Source organism: Microcebus murinus, chromosome 25 (assembly GCF_040939455.1).
Source record: "Microcebus murinus isolate Inina chromosome 25, M.murinus_Inina_mat1.0, whole genome shotgun sequence".
NCBI classification, from domain to species: Eukaryota; Metazoa; Chordata; class Mammalia; order Primates; family Cheirogaleidae; genus Microcebus; species Microcebus murinus.
In genome coordinates this window covers 6287783-6315664 of record NC_134128.1, presented here as the reverse complement: position 1 = coordinate 6315664, position 27882 = coordinate 6287783, and the positions used below count along the sequence as shown (strand labels likewise).

Here is a 27882-nt window from a genome sequence, read left to right as displayed (position 1 = left end):
TGGGTGGCAGCTGCTCATCATCTCAATAATTCTCAAAAAAAAAAAAAAAAAAAAAAAGCCAGGGAATTTGTTTTAAAGCATTTGTCCAGATTAAACCACATGTGGCCTCCAGGGAGCTCTGGGCCTAAACCCTAAGCCTGCTGGCTGTGCTGAGCCACTGAGCTTATCCAGAAGAGAAAAAAAAATTGACTGTATCCTCAAAGCCAATACAGATAAAAGAACCCTGCATTAAGTCCAAAACAGCACAGCTCATGGGTGGGAATTGCACAAGATCGAGTTTGTCTTCTGTCTTGGCCTCAGAAAAGCCAGGGAATAGAGAAGAAAGTAGACAGCTGCTGGGTCCCTCTGTGTTTTGTTTGGCTTGCTAACGAAAAACTGTGGACTGGACAGTTCGCTTTGCCTTGATGACCTCTATTGGTGAAAGGGCCTTGAGCACACAAGCCGTGGTCATGACGTCTACTTAGGTGACAAAGTAGCCACATTGCATCCTCGGAACACAATCCCGTGGAAGGTGAGGCTTGTGGATTTCTGTATCTGAGGAAGGATCCATTCCTCAGACTAGTCATTGAATTGGGTGGGGCAGAGGAATAGGAAAGACTGCTGGGCAGGCCGGAGAGCTGGTGTCTGTTGTTATTTTGTAGCAAAACATTTGGTAAAACTGTCACTTGCCCTGCCAGGGAAGGGAAGCCACCAGCCTATCTACCCACTCCAGGGGAACTGGTTGGAAAAACTCAGAAAACTGTGTCGGGTCAGGTAGACTACTCCTTATTGTTTTTAACAAGACAGTATGAAAGGGAAGGGCTCGGGCAAGAAGCGTGCAGTTTGCACAGAGAAATGAGAGTGGACAGAGGGGATTCTATTGTGTGTTAAGGGAGCTTCTCTCTGTGAGCAGCCTGCAATCTAAAGTTAGTTCATGGGTGCACTCCCAGTGCTGGAAAAGGCAATGAAAAAACAACACGCAGGAGGCAGTAGACCCAATGAGACCCTACCACTGGGATGATTGCAGTGAATCCAGATTGGAAAGTTCAGCATGGTGTGGCCAAGGACAGCGCAGGGTCCCATGTCGTGGCCTCTCATTCATCTAGAATGAAAGCATAGACGCAGTGAAAGTCCACGGAACCGTTGCTTGCTTAATGACATCCACAATATTGATGGCGTGTGGCCGAGAAAGAATGAGACGATAAAAAAGCTACTCTTAACATGTATATCGTGCTGATATATGACACCTCTCTTGGCAAAAGTCTTCCGACCCCTGTAGACAGTGACAGAAGAAAACCAAGTATCTGTCAAATACATTTAATTCTTCTATAGATACACATGTGATCACTTTGATATTCTAGATACGCCCATGCATAGGATATTGTTTGGAAAGATACACAAGCAGTGGGCCATAGCGTAGGAAAAGGACATGAGAGAGATTTATCATCCCTGCTCACCTTTGGGTAAGTTATAAATTTGGGAGCATGTGCATACATTACCTAATCACACACATGCAAAAAGAGCAAAATAAAAAATAGTTCCTAATAAAATTACAAGTACACATACCTTTTGACCTAGTTATTTCTCTCCTGGGAATGATTTCTTACAAATATGCCCAAATGTGTGAAATGATATATTTTTCAAGCTCATTTACTGCAACATTGCTTTAATGGCAAATACTGAAAACAAATGAAATGTCCATCAATAGGGCACTGGTGAAATATATTAAATACAATACGATACTACACATCCACAAAAAGGAATAAAGAACATTATGTATTTATTTTAAAAAGATCTGCACAATATTACTAACTGAAAAAGGCAGAAGTTCTTGCATGTTCTCATTAAAATTTTTTTTAAAAGTGAGAGGAATATATTTATGTGTATAAGTGTTATATTAATATATATGTATGTGTATGCATTTGTTTTTATAATGTATTTCTGAAAAGTTACATAAGAACTGATAGCATTGGTTGTCTCAGGACAGGAGACTTGGTGGCAGAGGTTCAGGGCTAGGATGGATGTTTTTCATTCCCAAAGAATTATACAGATGTTTTCCACATGAGCAGCATCATTTAGATAAGTTTATGTTCTTGCTTCATAAAGATCACTCGCTTGGCTGTTTAAGCTAAGGCAATTTGAACAAAAATATATCACCCATCCAGTCTTGTCTCCTATATAGACAGATCCTTTACAATTAAAAATCTGTACCCAAAGGCCATATCTGCACGTGCAGTTTAAAAACTTAATAAGTGCATGGCCTTTGTACACCAATCCTGCGAAACAGTATCTTCCAGTTTGCAGGTGTAATTGGCATTCACTTGCTCTTTTGCTAGTTTCAGTTCTTTTTCATCAAGCACATTATGTGCAAAGAAAAAAATGCTGCCACCTCCAACCTCACTCAACAATTTTTGATTATGCAGACATGGTTCTTTTGTTGGGAGCTTCGGACATTGTCCTAAGAGTACAGAGGCTGTGGTATGATCAGAGAGCATGCTCTTCTCTCTTTGGAACCAGTTGTTCTAGAAAAGAACGTATCCCATTTCATTGTTTAATTTTTTTTTACCTTCCCATCTCTCTCTCCCTCCCCTCCCCTTCTCTCTCTCCTGTTCTCTCTTCCTTTCTTCTTCTTTTTAACATGAGTTTCCTAGAGCAACCATGTAAAATCCTTAGAGTGAGGAACAACCTGTGGTTGAGAATCTCAAATGCCTGTTATTAAGTTTGCATCTAAAAAGACCTAAAAATTAAGCGACAGTTTTTGCTTTACTTAACATTCTTCCCAGTGTGTCAAATGATGGCTTGGGGTTGGTAAGCCTTGGTGCAAATCATGGCTCTGGGTCCACCAGCACTTTCCTGCATTCTGTTCCGTTTGGAGACACAACTTTTGTTTGAGCTAAGTTGAAATCCTCATATAGTTTTATAGTTATGGGCCACTAGACTTGGAAGGAGGGTTGGACAAAATCTAGTTCAGGTTTTTTTGTTTTATAGATGAGGGAATTAAGGTTAGGGGCCACTAAGTGATTTTCCAAAAGTCGTATAACTTACTGTCAGAGACAAAGCTGCTGATTTTTTTTTTTAACTGTAGCATATTTCAGCAGAAAGAAACTAACCCTCCAGAAAAATGATCTTGCTCTTTTCTTCCCCCTTATCTATGTTTGTCTCTTACTTGGAGTAAACAGCGTTTATGAATAAATCACCTTCTGAGGTTTACTAAGAACTTGAAAATGAGACAAATTCGATTGTCCTCTTGGGAATTAATTATGATATTGACCAACACTGGCGTCCTTAACTGCTGGAACGTTTTTTTTGACCTGTTGAGAAGTTTCCTTCACTTGGACGTCCAAACTGTATCAGTGTGAACTGTATTAATGGGTGCGGTGAGTCACATGCTAAGTGTGGCATTGGCCAGAGGCATTAGCATACTAGAGAGAGAAAGGATTTGAATGTGAGAGTTTGGACTGCAAAGATGAAACAGGACCAGGGGCGCCAGTATAGACGTTGGTCTGTATCCCCCTCAGAGCAGGGGACAAGGAAGTCTTGGCCAAGGTGTTGAGGATTTTAGGGTGCTCTTTCCTGGAATTTTCTTGGCTTCCTGGTTTTCTTTTAGCTTCTCCGGCCACTGACCTGTCTTTGATCTACTAATTCCTGCTGTTCCCCTGGGACCTCTAAATGGTAGAGTTGCTGAGAGCTCATTCGTTGCCTTCTCACTCTGTCCCAACGTGATCTAATTCACACTGATGACTCCCAACATGAGATCTAGCCCAGATCTCTTTTCTGACCCAAATCTCTCTCTCTTTCTGTCTATCTTTTGCTCTATCTCTGGATCTATCAAGCCAAATTTCCAACTAGATGTCACAAGATGAGCATAAGCATGGCATGTCTAGAATTGTGTTCTTGGTCTCTTCACCACATCCTCCCCAAACGTGCCCCTCCCCTAAATTTCCCCAACTCAGAAAATGGCACCCCCCACACACACCTGCTTGCTCAAATCAGAATTTGGTTGTCAAACTTGAAACCTCCTTCTTTCTCCCCTTTCAATCCATCATCATATTTTGACCTCCTAAATATTTCTTGTGGCCAATGGCTACTCTCTGTCTTCACTGCCACAACCTTGGTCTGTGCTGCTATCTTCCTTACCTGGACAACAGTGATGATATCCTAACTAGTCTCCCCACACTCATCCATTCCTCCACTTCAATCCATTTAGTGAGTCATCATTTTAAAATACTGACTGAGCTGCACAGTGGTGCACACCTGCAATAGAGCACTTTGGGACACCAAGGCAGGAGGATGGCTTGAGGCCAGGAATTTGAGACTACACTGGACAGTATAGCAAGACCCCATCTCTACAAAAACTAAAATAAAATACTTATTGTCTCATGCCTTCTCTCTGTTTAAAACATCAGCGGCTTCTGCTTCCCTCTTCATCTTCAGCCTGTACCTTTCTCCCGTTTTCTAAATACACTCCAGCCCCAGTGGCTGCCTTCCTCCTACAGGTGGAGGGCTTCCTGGCCCATGTCCTTCCCACATTTTGTTCTCTCTGCCTGGAATTCTTTTCCCGTCACAACCCTTCCCTTCCCCACTTCTCCCAGCATCTGCTAATTCTTCCATCTAGTTTTAAATGTCAGATCCTACAAAATCTGATTTAGGATCCCCGTGATAATCTCTCACATAGTGTCCTATTTTTTTTTTCTTTCAAAACACCAATTTCAGTTTCTAATTATAAATGCATTTGTGTGACTATTTCTGCCTTCCCAACATAGCTATTTTGTTCACCACTCTACTGCCCAGCAACTAGAACAGTTCCTAGCATGCAGGAGGCAGTCAATATTTGCTGAATGGCAAGGGAGCCACATCAGCTGAGAGGATTTTTGGAAGATAATCTAAATTTCTTTTTCCTTTGGACTCAGTTCCAGCCAAAGTGCCCTTGTGATTATGACTTAACTTCCCATGTAGCTGGACAGCTGGGGCAGAACACACTGATTGTGAGGATTTATGGAGGTCAGAAGTGTTTCTTAATTTGAAGATTGATGTTTGAGCGATCACTGGGGCTCACGTGGATTTTAATTCATGTGCGTCTGTCTCTGGGGCCCTGGGAACGGTCAGCTGTGGGCTCTCAGACCTGAGGTCAGGTCCTGGGCCACATTCATCCACTAGGAAATATCACCCATGAGGCTTCGTTGTGCGTGACCTTGCAGACCTTTCCCCTCAGTGGCCTTGGCATCATTACCGACGTAAGCTCATCTTTCTTTTGGGAATGTCTGCATGAGTAACTTAGGAAGTCTTGCCAAATTATTGCCAGGTACTAAAGATAAAAGTTACCAGATTTAGTTGTTATCACCTGTGTGTGCCACCGAGGAGATGAAGCAGGCCAGGCCAATCTCAGGTCCCTTCTGCAGCCAGATGTTATGGGCCTGGAATATTCTGTTGCCAGTTTGTTGATGGGCCTGGCACCAACTGGACAGAAGACTACAGATTGGAAAGAGGGTTCTTAATCATAAACCTTAACAATAAGTTCATTGTTTTCTACGTGCCAGGGACTAAGCTGTTACACACATACAGGCTCATTTATTCTCATCATGACTCTACAAAGCATGGTCATGGGTTAGCAGCCTCATCTTACAGGACAGGAAAACATGGCTTGGAAAGCTTTTGTAGGATCATTGACTAAGTGGCTGAGCTGGGATGTGAACCTGAGTCTGCCTGACCATCTGCCACCTGAGCGCTTAAGCAGGACATGAAATTGCATCCTCCTGACTTGACCACGTGTCAGCTGATTGGTGTGGTATCAGCTGGTCTGTTTAGTACCTGAATTCCCTGTCCTCCCAGTCTGATTGGTAATAATGCTGATGGGTCATTAAAACACAAGTTTGGGTAACATTCATGACTTGACCTTTCAGGTTAAGGTGTCTACCCACAAGTGACTGCAGTCTCTGCGTCTCTTAATTCGTGCTCTCAAGGGGAGAGAATCTGATCAGTCATTGGCTAGCAGCCTGACTCAGGTGTCTGTCGCTCCTCTGATAGGATGACACAAGTGTGTGTGTGTGTGTGTGTGTGTGTGTGTGTGTATTCGAGGAGGTTGCACTGCAGGGTTCCAAGGTTGGGATCCCATGGTAGGGTTATCCCTGGTGGGAACAATGAATGGGAAAGTTTCCTCAGGGAAGTTGTATGAGAGAGAGGCAATAAAGTCCATGTAGCAGAACACTGTAGGCCATGGAGAAAAGACTGGACCCTTTAGTAAACATATATAGAAAGCAAAAGAAGAAGTATCCATGAAACCCACAAAGTTATCATCGTATCATTTAAGGCAACTCCCACTCATGACTCCAAAGCATAACATCTAGAAGGCTGGAGTAATTTGAATATGTTTGCATTGCTACTGATTTTTAATTATTTTAAAATGAGTATGTATAGCAATCATCTCACAAATAAAATGCTAAACATCTTATCCTTAACTGTGGCAGAGAAGGGCTGGCTGTACCAGGAGAGCCACTAGACAAAAAAAGACTGGGTCCCTGAATGACTGCATGGAACGGAGTATACCCCCACCCCCATCATAGCAGATGGGGATGTAAATGAGAAATTTATCTTTATTTTATCAGGCAACTCAAATCTGGAGTTACTTTCTTAAAGCAACTAAAGTTGCTTACTTAGAGAATGCAAGTGGGAACCATGTGCACGATTTCTTTTTTTTTTTTTCTTTTTTTTTTTTTTTTTTGAGACAGAGTCTCACTTTGTTGCCCGGGCTAGAGTGAGTGCCGTGGCGTCAGCCTAGCTCACAGCAACCTCAAACTCCTGGGCTCGAGTGATCCTTCTGCCTCAGCCTCCCAGGTAGCTGGGACTACAGGCATGCGCCACCATGCCCGGCTAATTTTTTTATATATATATATATCAGTTGGCCAATTAATTTCTTTCTATTTATAGTAGAGACAGGGTCTCGCTCAGGCTGGTTTTGAACTCCTGACCTTGAGCAATCCGCCCGCCTCGGCCTCCCAAGAGCTAGGATTACAGGCGTGAGCCACAGCGCCCGGCCTGTGCACGATTTCTTACATGCCGACCCCAACTCTGGGTAGGATGGAACCTACCCACGCCGTAAGTCTGGGTCCCCGAACAACTGTAGAAAAGGTGCCTGCCTGACCTGTTCATAGCACAGTCCTGTTGTACGAGCAAGAATTGAGTTTCTATTATGTATATTTAATTAAAAATTTGGGGGTTTATTGTCACAGCTATTAGCCTATCCTAAACAGCAACCACCCATTCTAGATAAGCAAGAATTTATCAATGCTATCCTTTATTTTATACCTGCCCTAAGTTAATAAAGGAATAAAAAAGGAGGGCTAATAAAGAGATGTGAAAAACGTTTAAAGCCAATTTTCAAAAACAATTGTACATAAACATTTTTCTTAAATTAACTAAAGTAAGCTTTTCTACAATGCTCTCAAGTTCTGTTTGTGAAAAAGTTTGAAAAAGTTGTCATTCTTTTCCTGTGTTGTCTAGATAATAAAAATAAGTGTTAGGCAGTAGAAATTGTTATTTCTCTGATATTTTGTAGTTTGCATATATTTTATCAAATTTCTCTAATCTAAAATTTCATAAAAGAATCTTTTCCTCTTAGATACTTACAGATTTTTTTCTTATTTTGAGCTGAAAACAGCTCTACTTACATAAATTTATTGCTTAATAAATTAGGTAATCTTACAAATAGTAACTTTAGAATTCACAAAATAGATAAGGACCAAAAAGACAAAAATAACTCACTTTTGTAAAATACACATAGCAAATTATGCAATAAGTATTAAAGTTTTTAAACTTTGGTATTCCAGGAAGGAGATTATTCTCTTCATCATTCTCATTGATGCCTTTTATAAGTTGTCCTCTTGATTTTGTAAGTTGTCTTCTTAATTTTTCTTCATCCAAATATAAGCCTTTCATTATATATAGTGTTATGAGTACTAGAAATACACCACTGGATAATGTATCTTTTAAATTTGTGGAGCTTGGAAACAATGTGTAGGAGACACTATAGAGTAATAAGAAATATGCTACTATTTCCAATTCTAAATACTTAACAGTTTTTAAAGTTGTGCTCTTTGTATCATACAGTGCCGAAAAAATCTGAAGTTCTGAGTACTGACTTTATTTTTTCAGGGCCCAGAAATTAATGTTAATGTGAAACAAGCACAAAATAATAATGAATTACATTATAGAACTGGAACATGGAGCCTCAGACTTTAATGGTTTAGACGTGGAAGACATAACATTAGGAAAAACAAACTTTTCTTTTGTGTGAGGGAATCACAATTGTTATTATTCTTTAAACACTGCCTAAGCATTTTGATTAAGACATTTTTATCCTCCTCATAGCATTTTCCTTTTTGAAAAAATAGTTTTATTTTCATATTTTCCATGTTTTGTTCCTACATTAAAGCTATTATACTTTAGAAACCCATTATCACTTATTGGCAATATAAATAATTTTGTGCTTTTCGATCACAGCAATGTCGTGTTCTAGCTGCTTCATTTCTTCTTCCAGCTTCTGCTTGCGCATCTTTTTTGGGGTGGAATCTATGAAGACAGAGAGGGACTGAAACTCTTTGTGTACCTCCTCCCAGTTCTTTTTCAGTCCCTGCAAATAAATGGTAAAGAAAACTGTAAACACTAAAGTCAACTGCAAAAAAAAAAAAAAGGAAAATGGAAAAGCAAAGTGGTAATGAAAAATATAAATAGGTAAAGAAAACATGAGAATAACTTTCAAAACGATATGTACTTATCAAGTACTTGGCCACAGTAACCAAAAATACTGCACAGAGGCCAAATCCTTTCCTTAACTGTGTGCTGAATTCCCATTGGGAGTATTTATTCGCTCTGTTTTTAATGTTACTGTACTTGTTTTTTATCATCCGATAGTGCATGCAGGGTTATGAGTAGTATGAAGCTAAAGCTCATAGCAAATGCTTTGGTTAAAAAGCAACAACAACTTAGAATGGACAGCCCCATGTAAAAACCATTTTTGAAAAGGAAATTTTTTCTTATGAAACTTTTACTTTGTTTCTTTAAAAATTTCTTTTTTAGTCACATTCTTTGACAGAGAAATCACATCAAAAGACCTAATTATGACTTACATGACTATATTTTCTTATATTTGACAAAAATACCAAAATTCAATTTTTAAAAAGTGATCTTTTGTAAAATTCTTAATATATCTTTTCAATACATTAGAACACATCGCCCTCCATATAGTCAAGGGATCTCTATTTCCTATTAATGTATTCTAGAAACAACTGAAAGATGGTTAAATGTGACACCCATGCTCATGCAATAAATAATGTAGTTAATGTTTTATATTCTCAGAAATCAACAAATTCAAAATTACAGATCTCTCAGGAGCCATAAGGGTTATTTCCATCCCTGTATAGTGATCTTTTCTTATCACAGTGCACTAGGAGCTCCACTGACAAAATGGTCTTAAAACTACTAATTAAATTCATTCAATCAAATGTTATAAATGAACACTTTTTATTATTTATTCTGGGCGCACAGATGATTTTCTTCACACAAAAACAAAAGGCAAAACAGAAAGCGCGATTTAAAATATTGCCTTGAAAACATGGTCCTTGGAAACCATGGCCATACATTTAGGTCTAAAGGTGGGTTAATAATGTGTTATATAATAATTCCTTCATCATAAGCCCTCATAGTTCCAATTTAATCTCGTAGAAACTTCTTGGGGACAATAACGTTTCAATGATTGATCCCAGGCTTAGGTAAAGGTGACGGTAGGCTAGAGCACGCTATACAGAACAGGCTATTTGAGGGAAAGGTTGACACCTTATTGAGTGAGAATAGAATCTGGGAAAGGGAAACGAGAGAAGGAAAAGTATCCAGATTAAATTTTAAAAAGAGAGGGGTAGGTTAACGCAATTCATAATGGTGTATGAGATGGATTCTAAAAAGAGGTCCTCAAAAGAATTCTGTTTCTGCACAGTCTTTCATTATGAAATGTGAAATGGTCCCCACAGTGCCCTGCAGGCGGCCACCACAGAGAGGAAATCTATGTATTTAGACACTTTCAAATATCAAAGGTTTTCCTTAGCTAGTTGGGTGATATTTCCATATTACTTGTGGTCACAGCAGCTACACTTTTTTCCTCTGTATTTTCTTTTAAAGCATAGTTTGCTTTTATCTTCCAGTGTGTACAATAACGTTCGGATCAAAGTCAACAGCGAGGGATGGAAACTCAATGTAACTAATATTTCACATGAGAGTGAAATAGGCTCCTTGCTGTTTCTAAGCCCTTTTTTTTTTTTTTTTGGTTATTTCATCTAAAAAAGATCTTTTATCCATTGCAGCAATAGCGATTTTCCCTTATTTTTATTTCTTTATTTTTCTCTCTTCTATTTTAATGCTGAAATAATATTGGGAATTTTGGGAAAAATTCAAACAGGGAGAAGTGGACCTATAATAAGAAGTATTTTTATGTAATAAGAAGTGCACCCCCTCCTCTCACGGCAAAACCTTCTCCCCCTTCTGGCCCTGCTGTGTGACTGGGGGAGAGGGTGGGCGTTAAGCCTCGAGGGCTGTTCCTCTGGCTCTCTCTCCCTCTGGCAGCTGAGTGAGTTCAGCCAAAGAAGGCCCTGGAAGAGGCTGGACCCTGTGGCTCCTGCCTGTAATCCTAGCACTCTGGGAGGCAGAGGAGGGCAGATTGCTTAAGGTCAGGAGTTCGAAACCAGCAAGAGCAAGACCCCATCTCTACTATAAATAGAAAGAAATTAATTGGCCAGCTATATAGAAAAAATTAGCCAGGCATGGTGGTGCATGCCTGTAGTCCCAGCTACTTGGGAGGCTGAGGCAGGAGGATTGCTTGAGCCCAGGAGTTTGAGGTTGCTGTGAGCTAGGCTGATGCCACGGCACTCACTCTAGCCTGGGCAACAAAGCGAGAGTCTGTCTCAAAAAAAAAAAAAGAAGAAGAAGAAGAAGAAGGCCCTGGAGGGACAAGAGAGAGATTGGGGCATTTCTCCCCTCTCCCCCCTGACGATAATTCTAGCATTCATCTGTGACTGTAACCTCCGTCCAGGCCCCAGCTCCCCCTGGGCTCTGGCAATGTTGCTTCTTGTCCCAGTCTGTCAAGCTCAGATGGTGGCGAATTCCTGTTGTCCTTAGTTCTGGGGTCCTCAGCGTTCCTCGATGGTTCCCTTAACCCTACTTCATTCCATAAATGGTTCCTTCCTACAGTCCCTTCCGCATTCCGGTAGAGCTGCCTTCTATATCCTGCCTGAGCTGTCTGTGACTGAAAGAGCTTCCTCTGCCACCTCCTATGCCCCTTTGCGCAATGCAGAGGGAAAACCCGGCCTGGCCATTGGTAAACGTGAGTTTTAGTCCCTGTCCATCCTCTGGATAATTTTGTGACCAAGGCAAAATGCAAACCAAATTCTAAGTTCATGACAGTAAGGGCTTGTTTTGCTCGCTGCAGTATCCCCCTGGTTGGGGACTGTGCTTGGCACATAGTAGATGTTCAATAAATGAATGACGGGATGAGTGAACAAAGGGGTCCGCTTAATCTATTTGTATTTTCTGTCCTCATCTATAAAATGAGAAGTTTGGAATCCTCAGACCAGATGATCCCTTCCAGGTATAATGGAGTTTGGAATCATTAGACAGATGATCTCTTCTGGGTATAATGAGCCTGCTACTTTATGAAGATTGAGCAGAATGGGACTTACTCGGAGACATACAACCACACTGTCATGGAACCATGTGCAGCTCTTAACCAGGGAGGGAAGCACGGCTCTGGCTGTCGGGGGGAGGGTCAGTGGCTTTCTTACCACACAGCTGTGCTCCCTGGCTGGTAAGGAGTCGCAGGGAAGGTAACTGCAGCGATCATGACAGGAAGCTGACGGCTGCTTATCTACTACAGCCAAAAAGACACAGGAGGAAAGAGCCTGTCCCTTTTCCAGCATTTTTAGGTATAAGGACGTGGCTTTCACAAAGGTGTGTACTTTCTGAAAATGGGAGAATCCAAATGAGAGGGAGAGAAGGGGCCAGAGACCAGCACGCTCCCTGACAGGGACATGCCAGTTCCCACTCCCGTGTCTGCCAGCCTTCCTGCCTGTCCGCTTCCCTCCTTTCCAGCACGTTCTGAACATCTGTGTTTTACTGGGCATGGGGGCCCTGGGGATGCCGCTGTCAACAGAGAAAGTCCCTGCCCTTAAGCCGCTCCTGCTGTCTGGGACACACCCTCGCTCTGCTAAGGATCTGGGTCTGTCAGTGGTGACTGGTGCCTTGGCACCTTATTCAACTTGCGATCGCTACACACACACGCACACGTTCATGCCTGTACATGTGTATAGATGCCAATTAACTTACATCAATTACATTACAACATTCCCCATAGCAGAAGTCTTATCTTACGCCTTTCTTTAATATCCTCAGGGCTTAGCGTGTGAGAAACGTTTATTGATGATTACGATGACTAATAAAATGTTAAGAATTTGTAACAGCATATGAATCCATTTTTCAACAGAGATTAATAAGGCAGTAGAAATGGCTTTGTAGAAAGCTTTCAAAATAAAAAGCAAAGATGAAAGTGCTGTCTATATCTCTATCAGCATGAGCGGGACTATGGAAGGTGCGAGTAGGTGCTTGGTGAACACGCTACAAATGACAAGCAGCAACCCCCACTCACACACCCTAATATGTTAAATGCTTCAGATAAAACTCCAGAATTAAAAACTCTGGTGTAAATATACGTTTAAGTTTATTTTATTCAAAATAAGAAAGATATACATAAAGCCTAATATCTGTTTTAGTTAAAAATTTGGACGTTTGGCTTTTAGGAAAGAAGAAAATATTGGTCTAGAGACAGTTTCAATTATTCTAGAGCTCCATCTAGTGAAAGATATATAATTTATGAATATTATTTTTTACAAATGCAGGAACATACGAATGAAAATAAAAATGCTTCTTTGCCTCATTTATACATGTGTGTTGTAGAAGAAGGTAGGTTTCCTTACAACACTAGTTCAGAAAAAAACCAGAAGCTCCAAAGTGGAAACAAAATATTACTGAATGAACCCCTATATTACAACTTTTTGCTCTCCCCAAAGAGCTGGCTTTGCTGCAAGTAGTTTGCCATTATAACCAGAAGAGATTGTTCTGGTTTCAAAAAAAAGTGCTGGCTTTAATAATCAAGTTGATGGTAGCTCTTTCAGGAATGTTCCAGAGAGTTCCAGATGAACATAAACTACACAACACTCACCTGCAGAACTGCCTCCCTTTCTTCATCGGAGAGCCTTTTCATAGCGGCTTTCCTGAGTTTTTCCTGGATATAAGAATCATATTCTTCTTGGGCTCTCTTTACTTCCTCATTTCGCTTACATATGTATTCAGGTATGACACCATAATCCTGCAAGGATTTTTCAGAAAAACATAATCAATATCCTGAATGCAATCTTATATACGTACAAACCAACCAATGACAGGGAGATAACGAGATGTTGCAGACTAAAGCCTTTGCTCATACCCTGTAAATTGACAAAATTTGGTGATTTTCCTCATTGAGAACTAGTTGATTCTAGTCTTTTAAAACTGTCTGAGTTGATATTGTGGTTCTTGTTTTCCCTCTTCTATTAATAAATGTTTCCAGTGCTTGTGTTTAGCAGATGACTTGGCCCTCAGTTTACTCCTAGGAGTTGGGTTTTATCTTTCATGTGCTTCAGCTTTTACCGTGAAAAATATCTGAAGGTCTCTTTTTCATAGTCTTCTTAAATAAAAGAAGACAAAGGCTTCCAAGACATTATAAAAACAAACCCTTAAAAGATACCAAGCATATCATTGTTAAGAGGAGATTCACTTGGGACCCTTAGCTTGGTTTTGGAAATGTAAAATATATTTTTAGGCTCCTGGGGTGTTTGCAAGGACTGACAGTGAAGCAGTCAGCTGTGATTCTTTCAGATTAGCAAAATGCGTTGATGTCACTGTCTAGAGAAACAGAAATCCTATGTGTTCATTCTTCCAAAAATTATTTGAGAATGTACTTGGTGCTAGGTATAATAATGAACAAGAAGGACAAAGTTGCCTTTATTTTTTTTAAGACAAAGTTTCTGCCCCCATGAAATTTGTATTCTGTGGTGACAGAGACTCACCAAAACGGAGTATCAGATAATGTATAAGTGCTCTGAAGTAAAATAGAGGATAGAAAGGAGAAAGAAACTAATAGATAAATAAGGAAGTCAGAGAACTCTCTCAGCAAGCAGCAGTTGACGGGGTATGGTAGTCATTAAAACTATTTATAAATATTCTGGTTCTTTTCCTTCTGGGCACTAAAGTAGGACAATTTTCCTTCTCCCTTCAAAGCAAGACATGACCATATGACCTAACTTGCCCGGTGGGAGTGGGAGTGGCAGTGACCTCTGTCACTTGTGGGTAGAAGCCGTAAGCACTGGGGGATGACTTGCTGAGTTCTTTTTGTGTCTGGTCTGGTGACAAGCAATGTTCTGGCTTTTCTGGGTCCTAGAAAGAGGATAACATGGAAGCAGAGCCTCTAACAACCCTCAGTGAGCATGTGGCACAAGCAAACAATAAAACCGTCACTTTAAGTTACTGAAATTTGGGGGCTATTTGTTACTTCAGCATAACCTACCCCATCCTGGCTGAACGAGGGATAGAGGTCCTGACATAAATGTGCTCTGGAAAGCTGCAAAGAACAGCACAAGTGAATCAGAGACACAGAATTGTGGTGAGCCAGCGCAGCGGGAAACAGGCTGATCCACTTCAGGACACGCTGAGGGCTGGGTCTCTTACAGCTCAATATAATAACTGATGTTCATGACGATGATTCTGCAGCATCACACACACAAAAATAAATTATATTTGGCATGCTCTGTTTAAGAAAAGCAATGATGCCATATATTCCAGAAAAAAACAATTTCACAAATGGTGGGCAATAGCTTCAGTGATCTGAAATGGTCCTATGTGCTGAATCATTGAGGGCTAATATGTACTATTAATATTAATAATTGCATATATTATAGTATTCACTCTTTGTTAAGCTTTTATTAGGTGCCAGGCATTATGTCAAGTGCTTAATGTTCTTCATGTCATTTAATCCTCACTACGACCCTGTGATCAATCCAATGACTAACAAGTCACAGAGTTTAAGTGGCAGAGTTAGAATTTGAAATGCTGTCTTAACTACCATTGCCAAATGCCTCATGTAATCATCCATGCTTTAGTTTGTTCTCACAAAGTGTTTCTCTGAGCAAATGGCATGTGATTTATTTGGAATTAAAACATGAGGTTCAGTCACTTTTTTAAAAAAAATGGTATTGCCTTCGAAAGGATCTATTTACTATCTTGCTTGCTGAGATAGTAATCGATTTTTAAAACTTAACTTTGATTAGTGAAAAGTAAGTCGAGTCAGACTTTCATAAGCATTGATTGCTCTGTCAGCAACACCAAGGGGCCGATAGAGTGCTTGGTGTCTTCACAGCTTGGTAAACAAGCACAGGCAGATCACTATTTTTCTGTTTCCGTGATGGATACTCTCAATTTCCTGTGCAAGGCAGAAGATGTAGGGACAGGGTGCGTGACAGTTGGTGGCATGACCATTGGAGGAGAAGGGTTTTATGTGAGAGTGGAGAAATGATGATGGATTAGAAGTGGCTTTAAAGAGCTGGGAGAGTGAACTTTCTACTTTTCCCCATCCTATGGGACCAGAACTAGCTATGAGCAGCTTCCAGGAGCCACAGAAGGAAGAAGAAGTATCCAAAGGAGCCTGAGGTGACTTTATTGACCTGTGTTGCCAACTGCTAGAGTCCTGCTAAATAAGACGATCTTAGACTATTGAGTGAGAAGAGTTTCTCAGAGAATAAGCAGTAATCTCTGAAAACGGCCTTGAGGTTCCTGTTTTGATCACAATGGACATTAGATTTATCAGGGCAGATCATTGCCCTGCCTCCCGCAAGGCCCCCAAACTCACTACGGCCATTTCTTTTCCGCCTCCCTCCCTTCCTTTCTTTCTTGCCACAACTTGTTATTATTTATTATTATTCTTTAGAATTTCGCACTCATATTTTACTATGTGTTTCCAGCACGTTTAAGCTCTATAATATACAAAATAAAATAGGATTTATATAAGTTTTTTGGTAAGCTTTTTTTTTAAAGATCTTCTATATTTAAACCATTAAACACAAGCTTTTATTATGTTCACCAATGAATTTATAAGCCTATCTGATAAACATCTCTTTAGCTAGAAATGAAGACTCCAAAAACACTAGATTATTGTTCAGTTTCAAGGTTTTACTCCAAACTAAAAATAAATATATTCACATTAAAACAGTAATAAAGGCCAGGTGTGGTGGCTCATTAATCCTAGCACTTTGGGAGGCCAAAGCAGGAGGATTGCTTGAGGCCAGGAGTTCAAGACCAGTCTGGGCAACACAGCAAGACACTATTTCTATAAAAAAAATTTAAAAATTAGCCAGGCCTAGTGGCACATGCCTGTAGTTCCAGCTACTTAGGAGGCTGAGGCAGGAGGATCGCTTGAGCCCAGGAGTTGGAGGCTGCGGTGATCTATGACTGCAACACTGCACTCTAGCCTGGGTAATAGAGTGAGACCCTGTTTCTAAAAATAATAATAATAATAATAATAATAATGAGGATCATTTATACTACACTGATGAGATGGATGGTTCCAAATTTGTAGTCCTCTTGATTTCTTTTATTCTGCTACAAGTTACTATAATTTAATGACTGCATCTTAAAATGTTCTACAAGGTTATTCCTTCTAGATTTACAGTAGTGACAGCTTTAGTGACATTTCTACCTAACCAAAAATTAATATCTTTCAGAGAATGTTTGTTATAATTGCTAAATATATTAGTGATTGAAATTAAGGAAATGCTATAACTTTCATCTGCTGAACTACATGGTACTGTTTACTACAAATTCTCTGTAACTTCACCACATTAGATTTAGACCAAACACAGAGTGCAAAGGGACGGGAATTGGCAATCTAGATAATTTGTCCAGTGAGAGCGCTATTAATGATAATATAGACAATCACTATGAACACCGTACTTAAATTACTTGAACTCAGGTCTGTCATTAATATATCACAAGTCTACCTTCTTATTGATGTACTTTGGAAGTAGTCCTGAGGTTTCAAGATCATGCTTGTCTCCAGTTCTCTTGTCAACATAAATTGGTTTAGGCCTTTTAGCCACTCCCATGATGACATCAGCTGCATTTGTGTTTATAAAATTTTTTCCACTCTGTATTCCCATGACTGGATGGTCATCTCTTAATGGCACGGCAGGCTTTCTGGGTTCATTCCAATCGAACTTTTTTTCTGTTAAACATAACATTTCCTTGTTAATATTAAACTATCAACATTGCTACCCGTACTATTTATAATATCCATATATTTTACCACTAGTATAGTGAAATTTTATTCATAATATATTCAAGGTCAGTCTCAGTGGCTTACACCTGTAATCCTAGCACTCTGGGAGGCCAAGGCAAAAGGATTGCTTGAGGTCAGGAGTTTGAAACCAGCCTGAGCAAGAGCAAGACCCCCGCCTCTATTAAAAATAGAAAAATTAGCAGGGCATCGCAGAGCTTGCCTGCAGCCCCAGCTACTTGGGAGGCTGAGGCAGGAGGATCACTTGAGCCCAGGAGTTTGAGGCTAAAGTGAGCTATGATGATGCCACTGTATTCCACCTGGGTGACAGAGTGAGACTCTCTCTCTCTCTCAAAAAAAACCACAAAAAATTGATATATATATATATTTTTTCAAATATTTAAGGCAAAAGTTTATAATTGTCCCCAAACTCACCAGCTTTGTACATGTAAATCATACCTCAATAAAATGAGTTTTAAAAAATAAAAAAAACTCAGCAATCAAAATGAAAAAAATTAAGGGCAACATAATTAATAGGTTGAAAAACAGTATAAAAAATCTAAGGAGAAGGATAAGCACCCCAAATTATGTGCTAGCTAACTAATGCATTTTTACTGGCTATTATGAAACTATTTTCTGATAAATATTTCAACAACAAATGTTCAGCTTTTCCATGTAAAGTAGGTTTAAATGAAAAACTTTAAAATTCTTTTCTGAGTTTTATTAATATTACCAATAATTGCTTCTTCAGAGGAAAATGATTATAAAATCACCAAGTTAATAAACCAAACTTGTACTGAAAGTCTAAGAAGTTATGGATTTTCCACTAAAACTATTATTATACCAAGGGATAAAAATCATGTCATGGCTGTGTACCTAACACACAGCTTAACAAATAAAATATTACCAATATAGCTGAAATTTTTTATCCACTCTTCCTCGATTGTATCCTAAAGTAACTATTATCCAGAATTTATCTTATTTATTTCACTATACCACACTCTCTTCATTAATAGCAGATGAAATTGGCCATTTTAACACAGCCTCTTCACTTTGACCATTCCAACCAATCTGTCTTGCTATAGTCACATCAAAATGGATTGTCAAAATGCTAAAACGTGAAATAATTATAATTTATTTCCAAGAACCAAAAGCAACAATAATTTTGATAAGGCCTCACTCCAATGTTAACCCCATTACAATCACTAGGGACTTTGACTTTATTCATTTCTTCATTGTTTGACCTTTTTAAGAATTTACACAATTTTTTTTTTTTTTTTTTTGAGAGAAGGTCTGGAAGGGCTCTGTGGCCTGGGCTAGAGTGCAATGATGTCATTACAGCTCACAGCAACCTCAAACTCCTGGGCTCAAGTGATCCTCATGACTGAGCCTCCTGAGTAGCTGGGACTATAGGCACACACCACTACACACAGCTAATTTTTTTTATTTTTTATAGAGACAGGGTCTTGCTATTTCCCAGGCTGGTCTCAAACTCCTGGCCTCAAGTGATCCTCCCACCTTAGCCTTCCAAAGTGCTAAAATTACAGGCATGAGCCACCAGGCTGGGCCCCTCTAACATTTTTAATATTAAATATTAAGAGTGATAAAACCTACTTGGTGGTAGAGCTTTGTCCTTTGAATGTTTCTTTAGGAAATCCTTTGGAGAAGGTAATTCAACTTTTGCTGGTCCCATAGTTTTCATTGCATTTTTAAACTTTTTCATGTCATCTTTTACACCTGCCCTAAAAATTGATATGTACCTAAAAATAAATTTAATAAGTTGTAGCATTTATATTTCTAGTAAAAATTATTTAAAGTTTAAAAACAGGCATACATTTCTAAATTATTTAAGTCTTATATTCATATGGGAAAGAATAGTTATAAAACATGATTATCAGAGCCCTGTCCATCAGGGTTCAGCAAGTTCTGCCCTAAGAAAGAGGTGCCAGGGTAAAGCTGCTCACAGTATTTCCTTGTTATCCTTTGAGCATCTGTAGCATCTGTAGTGATGTCACCTCTCTCATTCCTGAGGTTAGTAATTTGTGTTTTCTCTCTCTCTTTCTCTCTGCTGGTAAGTCTGGCTAGGGGGTTATTCATTTTATTAATCTTCTCAAAGAACCAGAATTTCATCCATTTTCTCTAATGTTCACATGTTTTCCATTTTAATTATTTCTGCACTGATCTTTATAATTTCTTCTTCTTACTTTGGGTTTAATTTGTTTGTTTGTTTTTAAGTTTCTTAAGTTTAGGTATTAGATTTCAAAACTTTATACTTTCCTAATATAAGTGTTTAAAGCTATAAAATTCCCCCTAAGCAGCACTTTAGCTTCACCCTGCAAATTTTGATATGCCACATTTCATTTTCATTCAGCCCAAAATACCTTTTAAATTTCCTTTTGATATGATCTTTGATTTAGAAGATTGTTTAGACATGTTTGTTTAGTTTTCATATATTTGGGATTTCCCAGAAAGCTTTCTAATTGATTTTCATTGTGATTAGAGAATATACTTTGTGTGATTTTAATCCTTTTAAATTTTCTAACACTTGTGTTATGGCACAAAGTTTGGTCTATCTTGTAATTGTTCTGTATACAATTAAAAGTGTATTCTGCCACTGTGGACGCTATATTCTACAAATGACAATTAGATAAAACTGGCTGATAGTGGTTTCAAATGTTCTATATCCTTACTGATTTTGTCTACTTATTCTATAAATTATTTAAAGAGAGTTGCTGAAGTCTCCAACTATGTATTTGGATTTGACTATTTCCTCTTTTAATTCAAATAGCTTTTGCTTTATACATTTTGAAGCTCTGTTATTACATATTATTTAGGTACATAGGTACATATTATTTAGGTTGCTATATCTTCTTGAAAAACTGACCACTTTATCATAAAATAACAGCCTTTATTCCTTCAAAATTCTGTCCTCTAAAAATGGACTCTGTCTGATGTTATTCCAGCATTCCTTTGATTTGCAATAGTAGGTCTTCTTTCCTTGGACTTTTTACTTGTCTCTGTTTATTTATTTATTTTAATTTTTTTGGAGACAGGGTCTCACTTTGTCTCCTGGGCTAGATTGCAGTGGTGTCATCATAGCTCACTGCAACCTCAAACTCCTTGGCTCAAGGAATCCTCTTACCTCAACCTCCTGAGTAGCTAAGACTATAGGCACACTGTACCACACCTGGCCAATTTTTCCATTTTTGGTAGAGATGGGGTCTCACTCTTGCTCAGACTGGCCTTGAACTCCTGCTTCAAGTGATCCTCCCACATTGGCCTTCCAAAGTGCTAGAATTACAAGCATGAGCCATCATGCCTGGCCTAAATGTTTATTTTTAAAGAGGGTTCCTTATAGACAGCATAGAAATTTTACCTAACTAACATTCACTTTTATTTGGTATAGTTAGACCATTCTCATTTAATGGGACTTTAAAAATGTTTGTGTTTAATTTTCCATCTTGCTATTTTCTACAAATCCCATTGCTCATTCTTTTCCCCTTTTTATACTGTCTTGTTTTTTGTTTTGTTTCATTTTGTGAAAACCCTAGCTTTACACTATACATGTTTTACTTATCATAGCCTACCTTCAAGTAATATTATACCACTTTGTATATGGTATAAGAACCTTACAAAAGAATACTTGCATCCACCCCTGACCTTTGTCCTAGAGTGTTGTACATATTTTACTTCTCTATGTGGTATAAAGCCCATAAATCCTTGATATTATTTCCCCTTGACATATTTCTTCTGTTTTCCCATCTTTTTCCTCTTCTGTGATTCTAATTATACTTTATTAGGCTTCTTGATGTTGTGCAAGGATCACTAATTCTCTGTTTTCCTTTTCAGTCTTTTTGTCTTTGTGTTTCATTTTGTGTTGTTCTATTACCATGCCTTCAAATTCACCTATATTTTCTTCTTCGATGTCTTAGCTGCTATTAATCTCATCTATTATACTTTTTTCCTTCTGGATTTGGTATTCTTTATGTCTGTAAGTTCCTTCCCCCACCCCTTCCTTTTCTCTGCATATCTTAATTGGGCTTTCCTCTACTTTTTTGAACATATCATGAATATTTAAAATAGCTCTTATAATGCCCTTCTCTATTAATTCTCTAATATATGCCATTTCTATGTCTGTTTGTATTGACTATTTTTTCTCTTGGTTATGCATTATATTTTCCTGCTTCTTTGCATGCAGGAATTTTTGATTGCATGCTAAACATTGTGAATTTTACATTGTCAGTTGCTGAATTTTTCTTTTCTTTTCTTTTCTTTCCTTTTCTTTCTTTCTTTCTTTTTTTTTTTTTTTTGTATTCTTTAAATTTTTTCTTTAGCTTTATTCTGGGATGCAGAGTGCAATTATGATAGTTAAAAACAGTGTGATCCTTTTAAGGCTTGCTTTTAAGTTTTAGGGTAAGTCCAGAAGGACTTTTAGACTAGTTCTACTTTGGCCCCACTACTGAGGCAATGTATAATACTTCTGAGTGCATTACTTAATGTCCTGTGTGTTAGGAGGTGTCTCCACTCTGGCTGGTGGGAACATGAACTTTACCTGGGACTACTGCTTTCCATTGGTTATTTCCCTGGCCTTGGTAGTTTCATTATACATGTGCTATCAACCAAATTCATCAGGGAAATCTTCCTGCAGATTTCCATAGCCCTCTCTCTATGGAGTTCTCTCCTCTTTGGTACACTGTGCTGTGACTTAGAGTGTAAGTGATTTTTAAAGAATCTTTCTTCTTTTGTGGGCTGGCTGCTTACTAGTAACTGAGTCAAATTAGCTTCAGACTTCAAGAAAACATACAAGATTTTAAAGCATACATTTCATGTATAACCTCATTTGGAGCATTATCTTACTTTTCTGTCATCATTTCCCATTTGCTTTAATATACTCATTGAAAAATATCCTATTGCATTAGAACCAGGTAGTATATAAATAAATATCAAACAGTATCTGATACATAATAAATTGTCAGAAGACTAAAAAAATAATACATGCTATTGAAGCAAAAGGTGTTAGGTGTGTTTTATTGACTCAGGCTAAAAGGCAGCATGCAAACTGATTAAAGTCATGGACTGTGGTATCAGATTTGTGTCTCAATCTCAGCTGATGTTTTTTCCTAGCTGCCTCAACTTTCTCAGCCTGAGTTTCCTCTCCCATAAAATTGGGAAATACTATCTATTTATCTTATGCTGTGGGAATTCATGTGAGAATTAAATAATGACTGTGAAAAACATAGAACAGTTATGTGGCACATTGTAAATATTAATACATTGAACATATTATTAATAGTAATAGTATCTTGTCATTATGATTACTGGATATCTATCTTGATTAAAATTTAAAAAACTGAAACTGTTAACCCTTTACTTCATTTTACTTGTGTCCTAGCAGAAACAGTCTTATTTTCTAAAAATTTGAGTTCTTGTGCTAGGCCATTATATAACAGACAGAAACAGATAGACTGACACACTTTCCTGACTTGTACAAACAAAGTCTCATACTACAATATATTGTATGGAATTTCTTACGATAGTAAACCCTGTTCTATAATTGAATATACTTTTTTTTTTTTTTTTTTTTTTTTTTTTGAGACAGAGTCTCACTTTGTTGTCCAGGCTAGAGTGAGTGCCGTGGCGTCAGCCTAGCTCACAGCAACCTCAATCTCCTGGGCTTGAGTGATCCTTCTGCCTTAGCCTCCCGAGTAGCTGGGACTACAGGCATGTGCCACCATGCCCGGCTAATTTTTTTATATATATATCAGTTGGCCAATTAATTTCTTTCTATTTATAGTAGAGACGGGGTCTCGCTCTTGCTCAGGCTGGTTTTGAACTCCTGACCTTGAGCAATCCGCCCGCCTCGGCCTCCCAAGAGCTAGGATTACAGGCGTGAGCCACAGCGCCCGGCCTATAATTGAATATACTTTTAAAAAACGAGTCTAACATTCACAAAAGCTCACTTATCCACAAATTTCCCTGGCAACTAATTTTAAGGATTATTGTTGGCATATTTTCTTCTAACAACATTGTTAGGTATACATGAAATGCCAGTGAGGTGTGCTAATACCTTTTACCACTGTTGTACTATCTATAAAGGTCCAAATTAGAGGCAATAACTCAAAATGAACACTCAACCAGTAAATGCATATGGAAGCTATAATTTTCCTTGCTGACAAAAATCCTGTTTGTGGATCATCCATATGTCTGAAGCAGAAAATTGCCTTTTTGAATTATCCCTTCGACTATTTCATTTCCCAGGCCTTCAATAGAATCAGGTGATTCTATTAATCACAGCACATCTTCAGTTGAGTGCCTGATATACACAATATATATCACATATATAAAAAAATATATGATATATAAGCATAAGAAGAACGGTTGGGTAAAATAATACAGGAGATGAAGATAAGTGTTATTATTGTGGAAGTCTGTAAAGACTACCTAGCCACATGAAAAATATAAATAATAGCTTCTAACACTAATCATAAAACTCTGGGACCATATATTGCAGCAATGGGAATTTTAGCATAAAATGCGATTATGTAAAAAAAAAAAAGACTTTGGGATAGTCTTGACTTTCTTTGAATATAAGCTTATTAAAAGAGTTACTGCTTTCCTTGACTGAATTCTTATCTGTAATTAGTCAACAAAGTAGAAATGACAAGAACCTCACGAGAAAATAACCATGTAATCTAAGAGTTCATAATGGTCAAGGAACAGACTGCCCAGCAGAGTCAGATACCTAACCCTACTTTAAACAAGGAGTTGTTATAAAGATTTCAGGACATAGAGGTATAACAGTAATGACACTAGATCAAATGGAATGTAGTTCAAGAAGAATGGGAAGCTCCAAAAATGAAATGCAGATTACATGTTACAATTAATCACAATGAAAAACAGAAAGGCATTTTAAAAACTAATGGTATTTAGGCCATTAAATATTCCAATTTTCAAAAGGCATGCATCTAGAAACTATACTGATAAACCTGATGTCAATTTCTGCAAGAGTTGTATAGAGAATCTGTATTAAGTTCTTGGAGAAGAAATGATTACATGAGCCCATTTGGAGTGTCAGGTCACCATAAATGAACAACAACTAAAAAAAATAGGACTGATTAGACTCATAGATCAGGGAAATATTTTAGACATAATAGTCTGCATTTTGATGTTAGCAAAGCTTCTTATTAAATACTTGCTGATAAGGTAGAGAAATATGAACTAATTAATGGGTCCATTTGAGTGACTAAACACTCAAAAAAGTATTGCTATCAGCTTAAAGGAGAAGTCTCTTAGCCTACTGAAGTGCAAAGTACTTGCCCTGTTCGATGATAGGTGGAGATATAAAAGACACACATATTAGATTTGCAAATCACGCAAAACTGAGAACAATAGTTAATAGACTATATGAAAGATTCATAATTCAAAACTATTTCCATAGATTAATGAGTTGAGATCAAAAAGAATCAGATACATAATTAGAAGATGGGAGAGATGAACCTTAGTCATAATCCATGCAGGTACTTTCCATGTGAGCCAATAGTGGTATATTACTTTCAAAATGTTAATGGAAACTTAGTCTGCATGGATAAAAGTATTGTGCCAAGTATTAAAGAAAGGAGGTAATAGTTTCATGGGCTGTTCAGACCATATCTGGAATACTGCTTTTAAAAAAATGGAGAGAAGGAATGAGTGGAGATATTAAATAATTACAGCCATCAATGGAAGGGTGACAGATTTGGTGAAGATCTTGGAAACCATCTCATGCATTATGGCAACTCCAATTTTGAAAACTGAATCATAACTTCCCATTGACGTCAACACTTTCATATCTTAAGAATCAGCTACAGGAATGTGCCCTTCACCCGATTTTGGTCACATATATCCATCTTCTAAAAGCTTTCATTTAGTGTCCGCATCTTTCATTGAGGTTTTCAATAATATCTTACTTTGTGGTTAATCAACATTTAATTTAATGTTCACATTTCAGTTCCCCAAGAAGACTGTAAACTCTGAGGTGTGGGAGATCACGGCGTTGCCAACTGTCACAATCTTGGCAGAAGCTGGCAAAGCTGCGGTGAGCTTTCTTGGAGGTGGGTTTAAAACACGGTGATGCAAACAGGACTTGTAACTTTAATACATTCTTTCTTATGATTAATATGATTAGTGCGAAGACTGAGTTAGGACAAGTTCATGCTGGTGTGGTGAGAGAGAACTGGTTAAATGTTTCATTATGCTTTTCTTATAAATTAGTGGTTTGTATGCATGAGGAGTCAAAAAATCCTATGGTTGTTGTTGACAGTGTAAATTGACTACACCCTAATAGAAAGGGTTCTTTTGGCACCACATTTAGATGCCTTCTTTTCCTCTTTACCATAAGTCCTTTTTTCTACTTATTCATTCATAGTAAAACTAAGAAGTTTGTGCTATCACTACAACATTCCCTAACCTGATATACTAGGGCAATATTATACACATAATAAGGGCTGGGTTTGCCAAATGAATAGATTGTTCCTATAAAATTTTTTGGAAAAAAATGCCTAGATGCAGTTAAACTTTTTAATTTACCATGAACAGAATACTTATATAATAAAATATCTTAACATTCAAATTCAGTATTCTATAGAAAATACAATCTATCAGTGTGTTACAGAGAGGAGGAACTTTTATCTTGTATAGTACACAGGGATTTGGTCCCAGAAGTTAGTTCAGCAATAGACAATTTGAACACTCCTCATAAACTCAGCAATCATGCCATAACTTACTTTACCTTCTTCTTTCTGATCTCTATTAGATTTTGAGAAGCTAATGGAAATACAATATAGTTACTTCTGTGGTTAAAACTATATATAACTTAGGCTTAAAATTGAATGAGTTGCCCACTTGTTGAAGATGTCATGCACCCCCAGTAATTACTAATAAAAATAATTTGCCAAGAGATCTGAAAAGGACCTTAGAGATTCTAGAACATTTGTTTTACAGAGCAGTAAACAAATAAAACTTTATTCAAGATCCCCAAAACGATTAGTTGCAGAGCCTGTTTTTTAGCCCAGTGCTCTTTTAGAGTGGTTTTTCTTGCATAAGGAAAAGGATAAAGATAAAAGACTGGAAACATTTCAAGTCCTAGCAAGGATGAGATTTCCCTCACTACTTACCTTCTCCCTATAGATTTAAATAAGTTCTAAGTCCCTACACATGAGAGTAACTTGAGTGTTTACTTTGTGATTACCTGTTTAAGACTTGGAGAATACAAGGGAGTCTAACAGCTCTATAAAAATTTTAACTCAATTACGTGTTTTGAGGTTCATATCTATTCATCCATTCTTCCTCCCATTTAACCATTAGATCTGAAAAACACCTTAGAAACTAGTCCATCTGCTTTGCTTCACCTATCAAAATTGTGATTTTTCTCTTTTCAACAACATAATATTTCACACTGTTATATACCACATCACCTACGAACAAGTAGACAAACTGCAAAACAATTACATACCGTATTAAAGGGGGGCTAAGTGTAACATAATAAAATGGCCATCACACAGCGCTCGAGCGCCCCTCTGTGAATTGCTAGATGCTAAATACCTAGATTCTTAGACCTCTTCTCTAAGAAGCTGTCATCCAAGGCTACTTCATTGAGACAAAAATATATTTTATTTTTTTAAAGTCCCACGATACGTATACTAATTCCTGAAGTGGAATAATTATTCCCCGTTCTTGTTTCAAGTGGTAATCTTTGCTTACCCACATACCTAGGAGGCTGGGGAGGCGCCTTCAGTTCTCTGGGTATGAGGTTATAAATGCACTCAGAAGAGCCCGCTGGATCCATGGCCACCAAATGACTCCTTAAAAACTATCCTCAACTTTTGTCTCCCTGTCCAGTGTCTCCGTCCCTTTCTTCACTGCTTCCCCTTTCCTTCCTTACTCCCTTGCCGTCTCAAGAAATTCAGGTTTCTCTCTTTCACGCAATTCCCCTCCGACCCCTTGTTAGCAGTCTTCTCTCGGGAAGAAAAAAACTCTTTCCATTCCTCTGGGGATTGCTTAGCGTTGTTGACGGCGCGGTTGCTGTGGCAACAGTTACTAGGCGACGGGGAAGTGGAAGGCAGCGCTGCAATCTAGGTTCCCGCCCCTCCTTCTGCAGCGCCTTCTCCTGCCTGAGAAGTTCATGTGGAAGCCACTGTTTATGTGTCTTTGGGAGTAACAGGGTGAAAAGGATGTACCCTAAAATATTGTGCTCCTTTCCATCTCCGTAAATGTGGAGAGAAAGAAGAATTCTGCTACAGTAGGAAAAGCAACTGGTGCGCAGGCGCCACACAATAAGGCTCTCGTGCGCATGCCCGAATCCCGGCGTGGGTGGGGCGAGCGGCTGAGGGTTCGCTGGCGCACGGCCGACGCCGGAGCGCGGCGCGGGAGGGGAGGAGCCGGAGGAGCTCCGAGGGCTCGGGTAGGCTGGAGCGCGGGAGGAGAGTCAGGTGCCCGGCGCGAGGCTGCTCGGAGCCTGGGCGTGGGGC

At 38.6% G+C, this 27882-nt stretch overlaps 1 protein-coding gene across 1 annotated transcript; it reads right to left on the bottom strand.

Annotated features, from left to right (window-relative positions):
• Window positions 1-7835: 7835 nt before the first annotated feature.
• ENKUR (enkurin, TRPC channel interacting protein) lies at window positions 7836-27868 on the bottom strand. The gene is made up of 5 exons (XM_012777349.3): window positions 27124-27868; window positions 18992-19137; window positions 17103-17326; window positions 13235-13381; window positions 7836-8605 (listed from the first exon to the last, which is right to left on the bottom strand). The coding sequence occupies exons 1-5, from the start codon at window positions 27198-27200 to the stop codon at window positions 8432-8434; spliced, it is 768 nt and encodes a 255-aa protein (XP_012632803.1). The 5' UTR covers window positions 27201-27868; the 3' UTR covers window positions 7836-8431.
• Window positions 27869-27882: the final 14 nt, after the last annotated feature.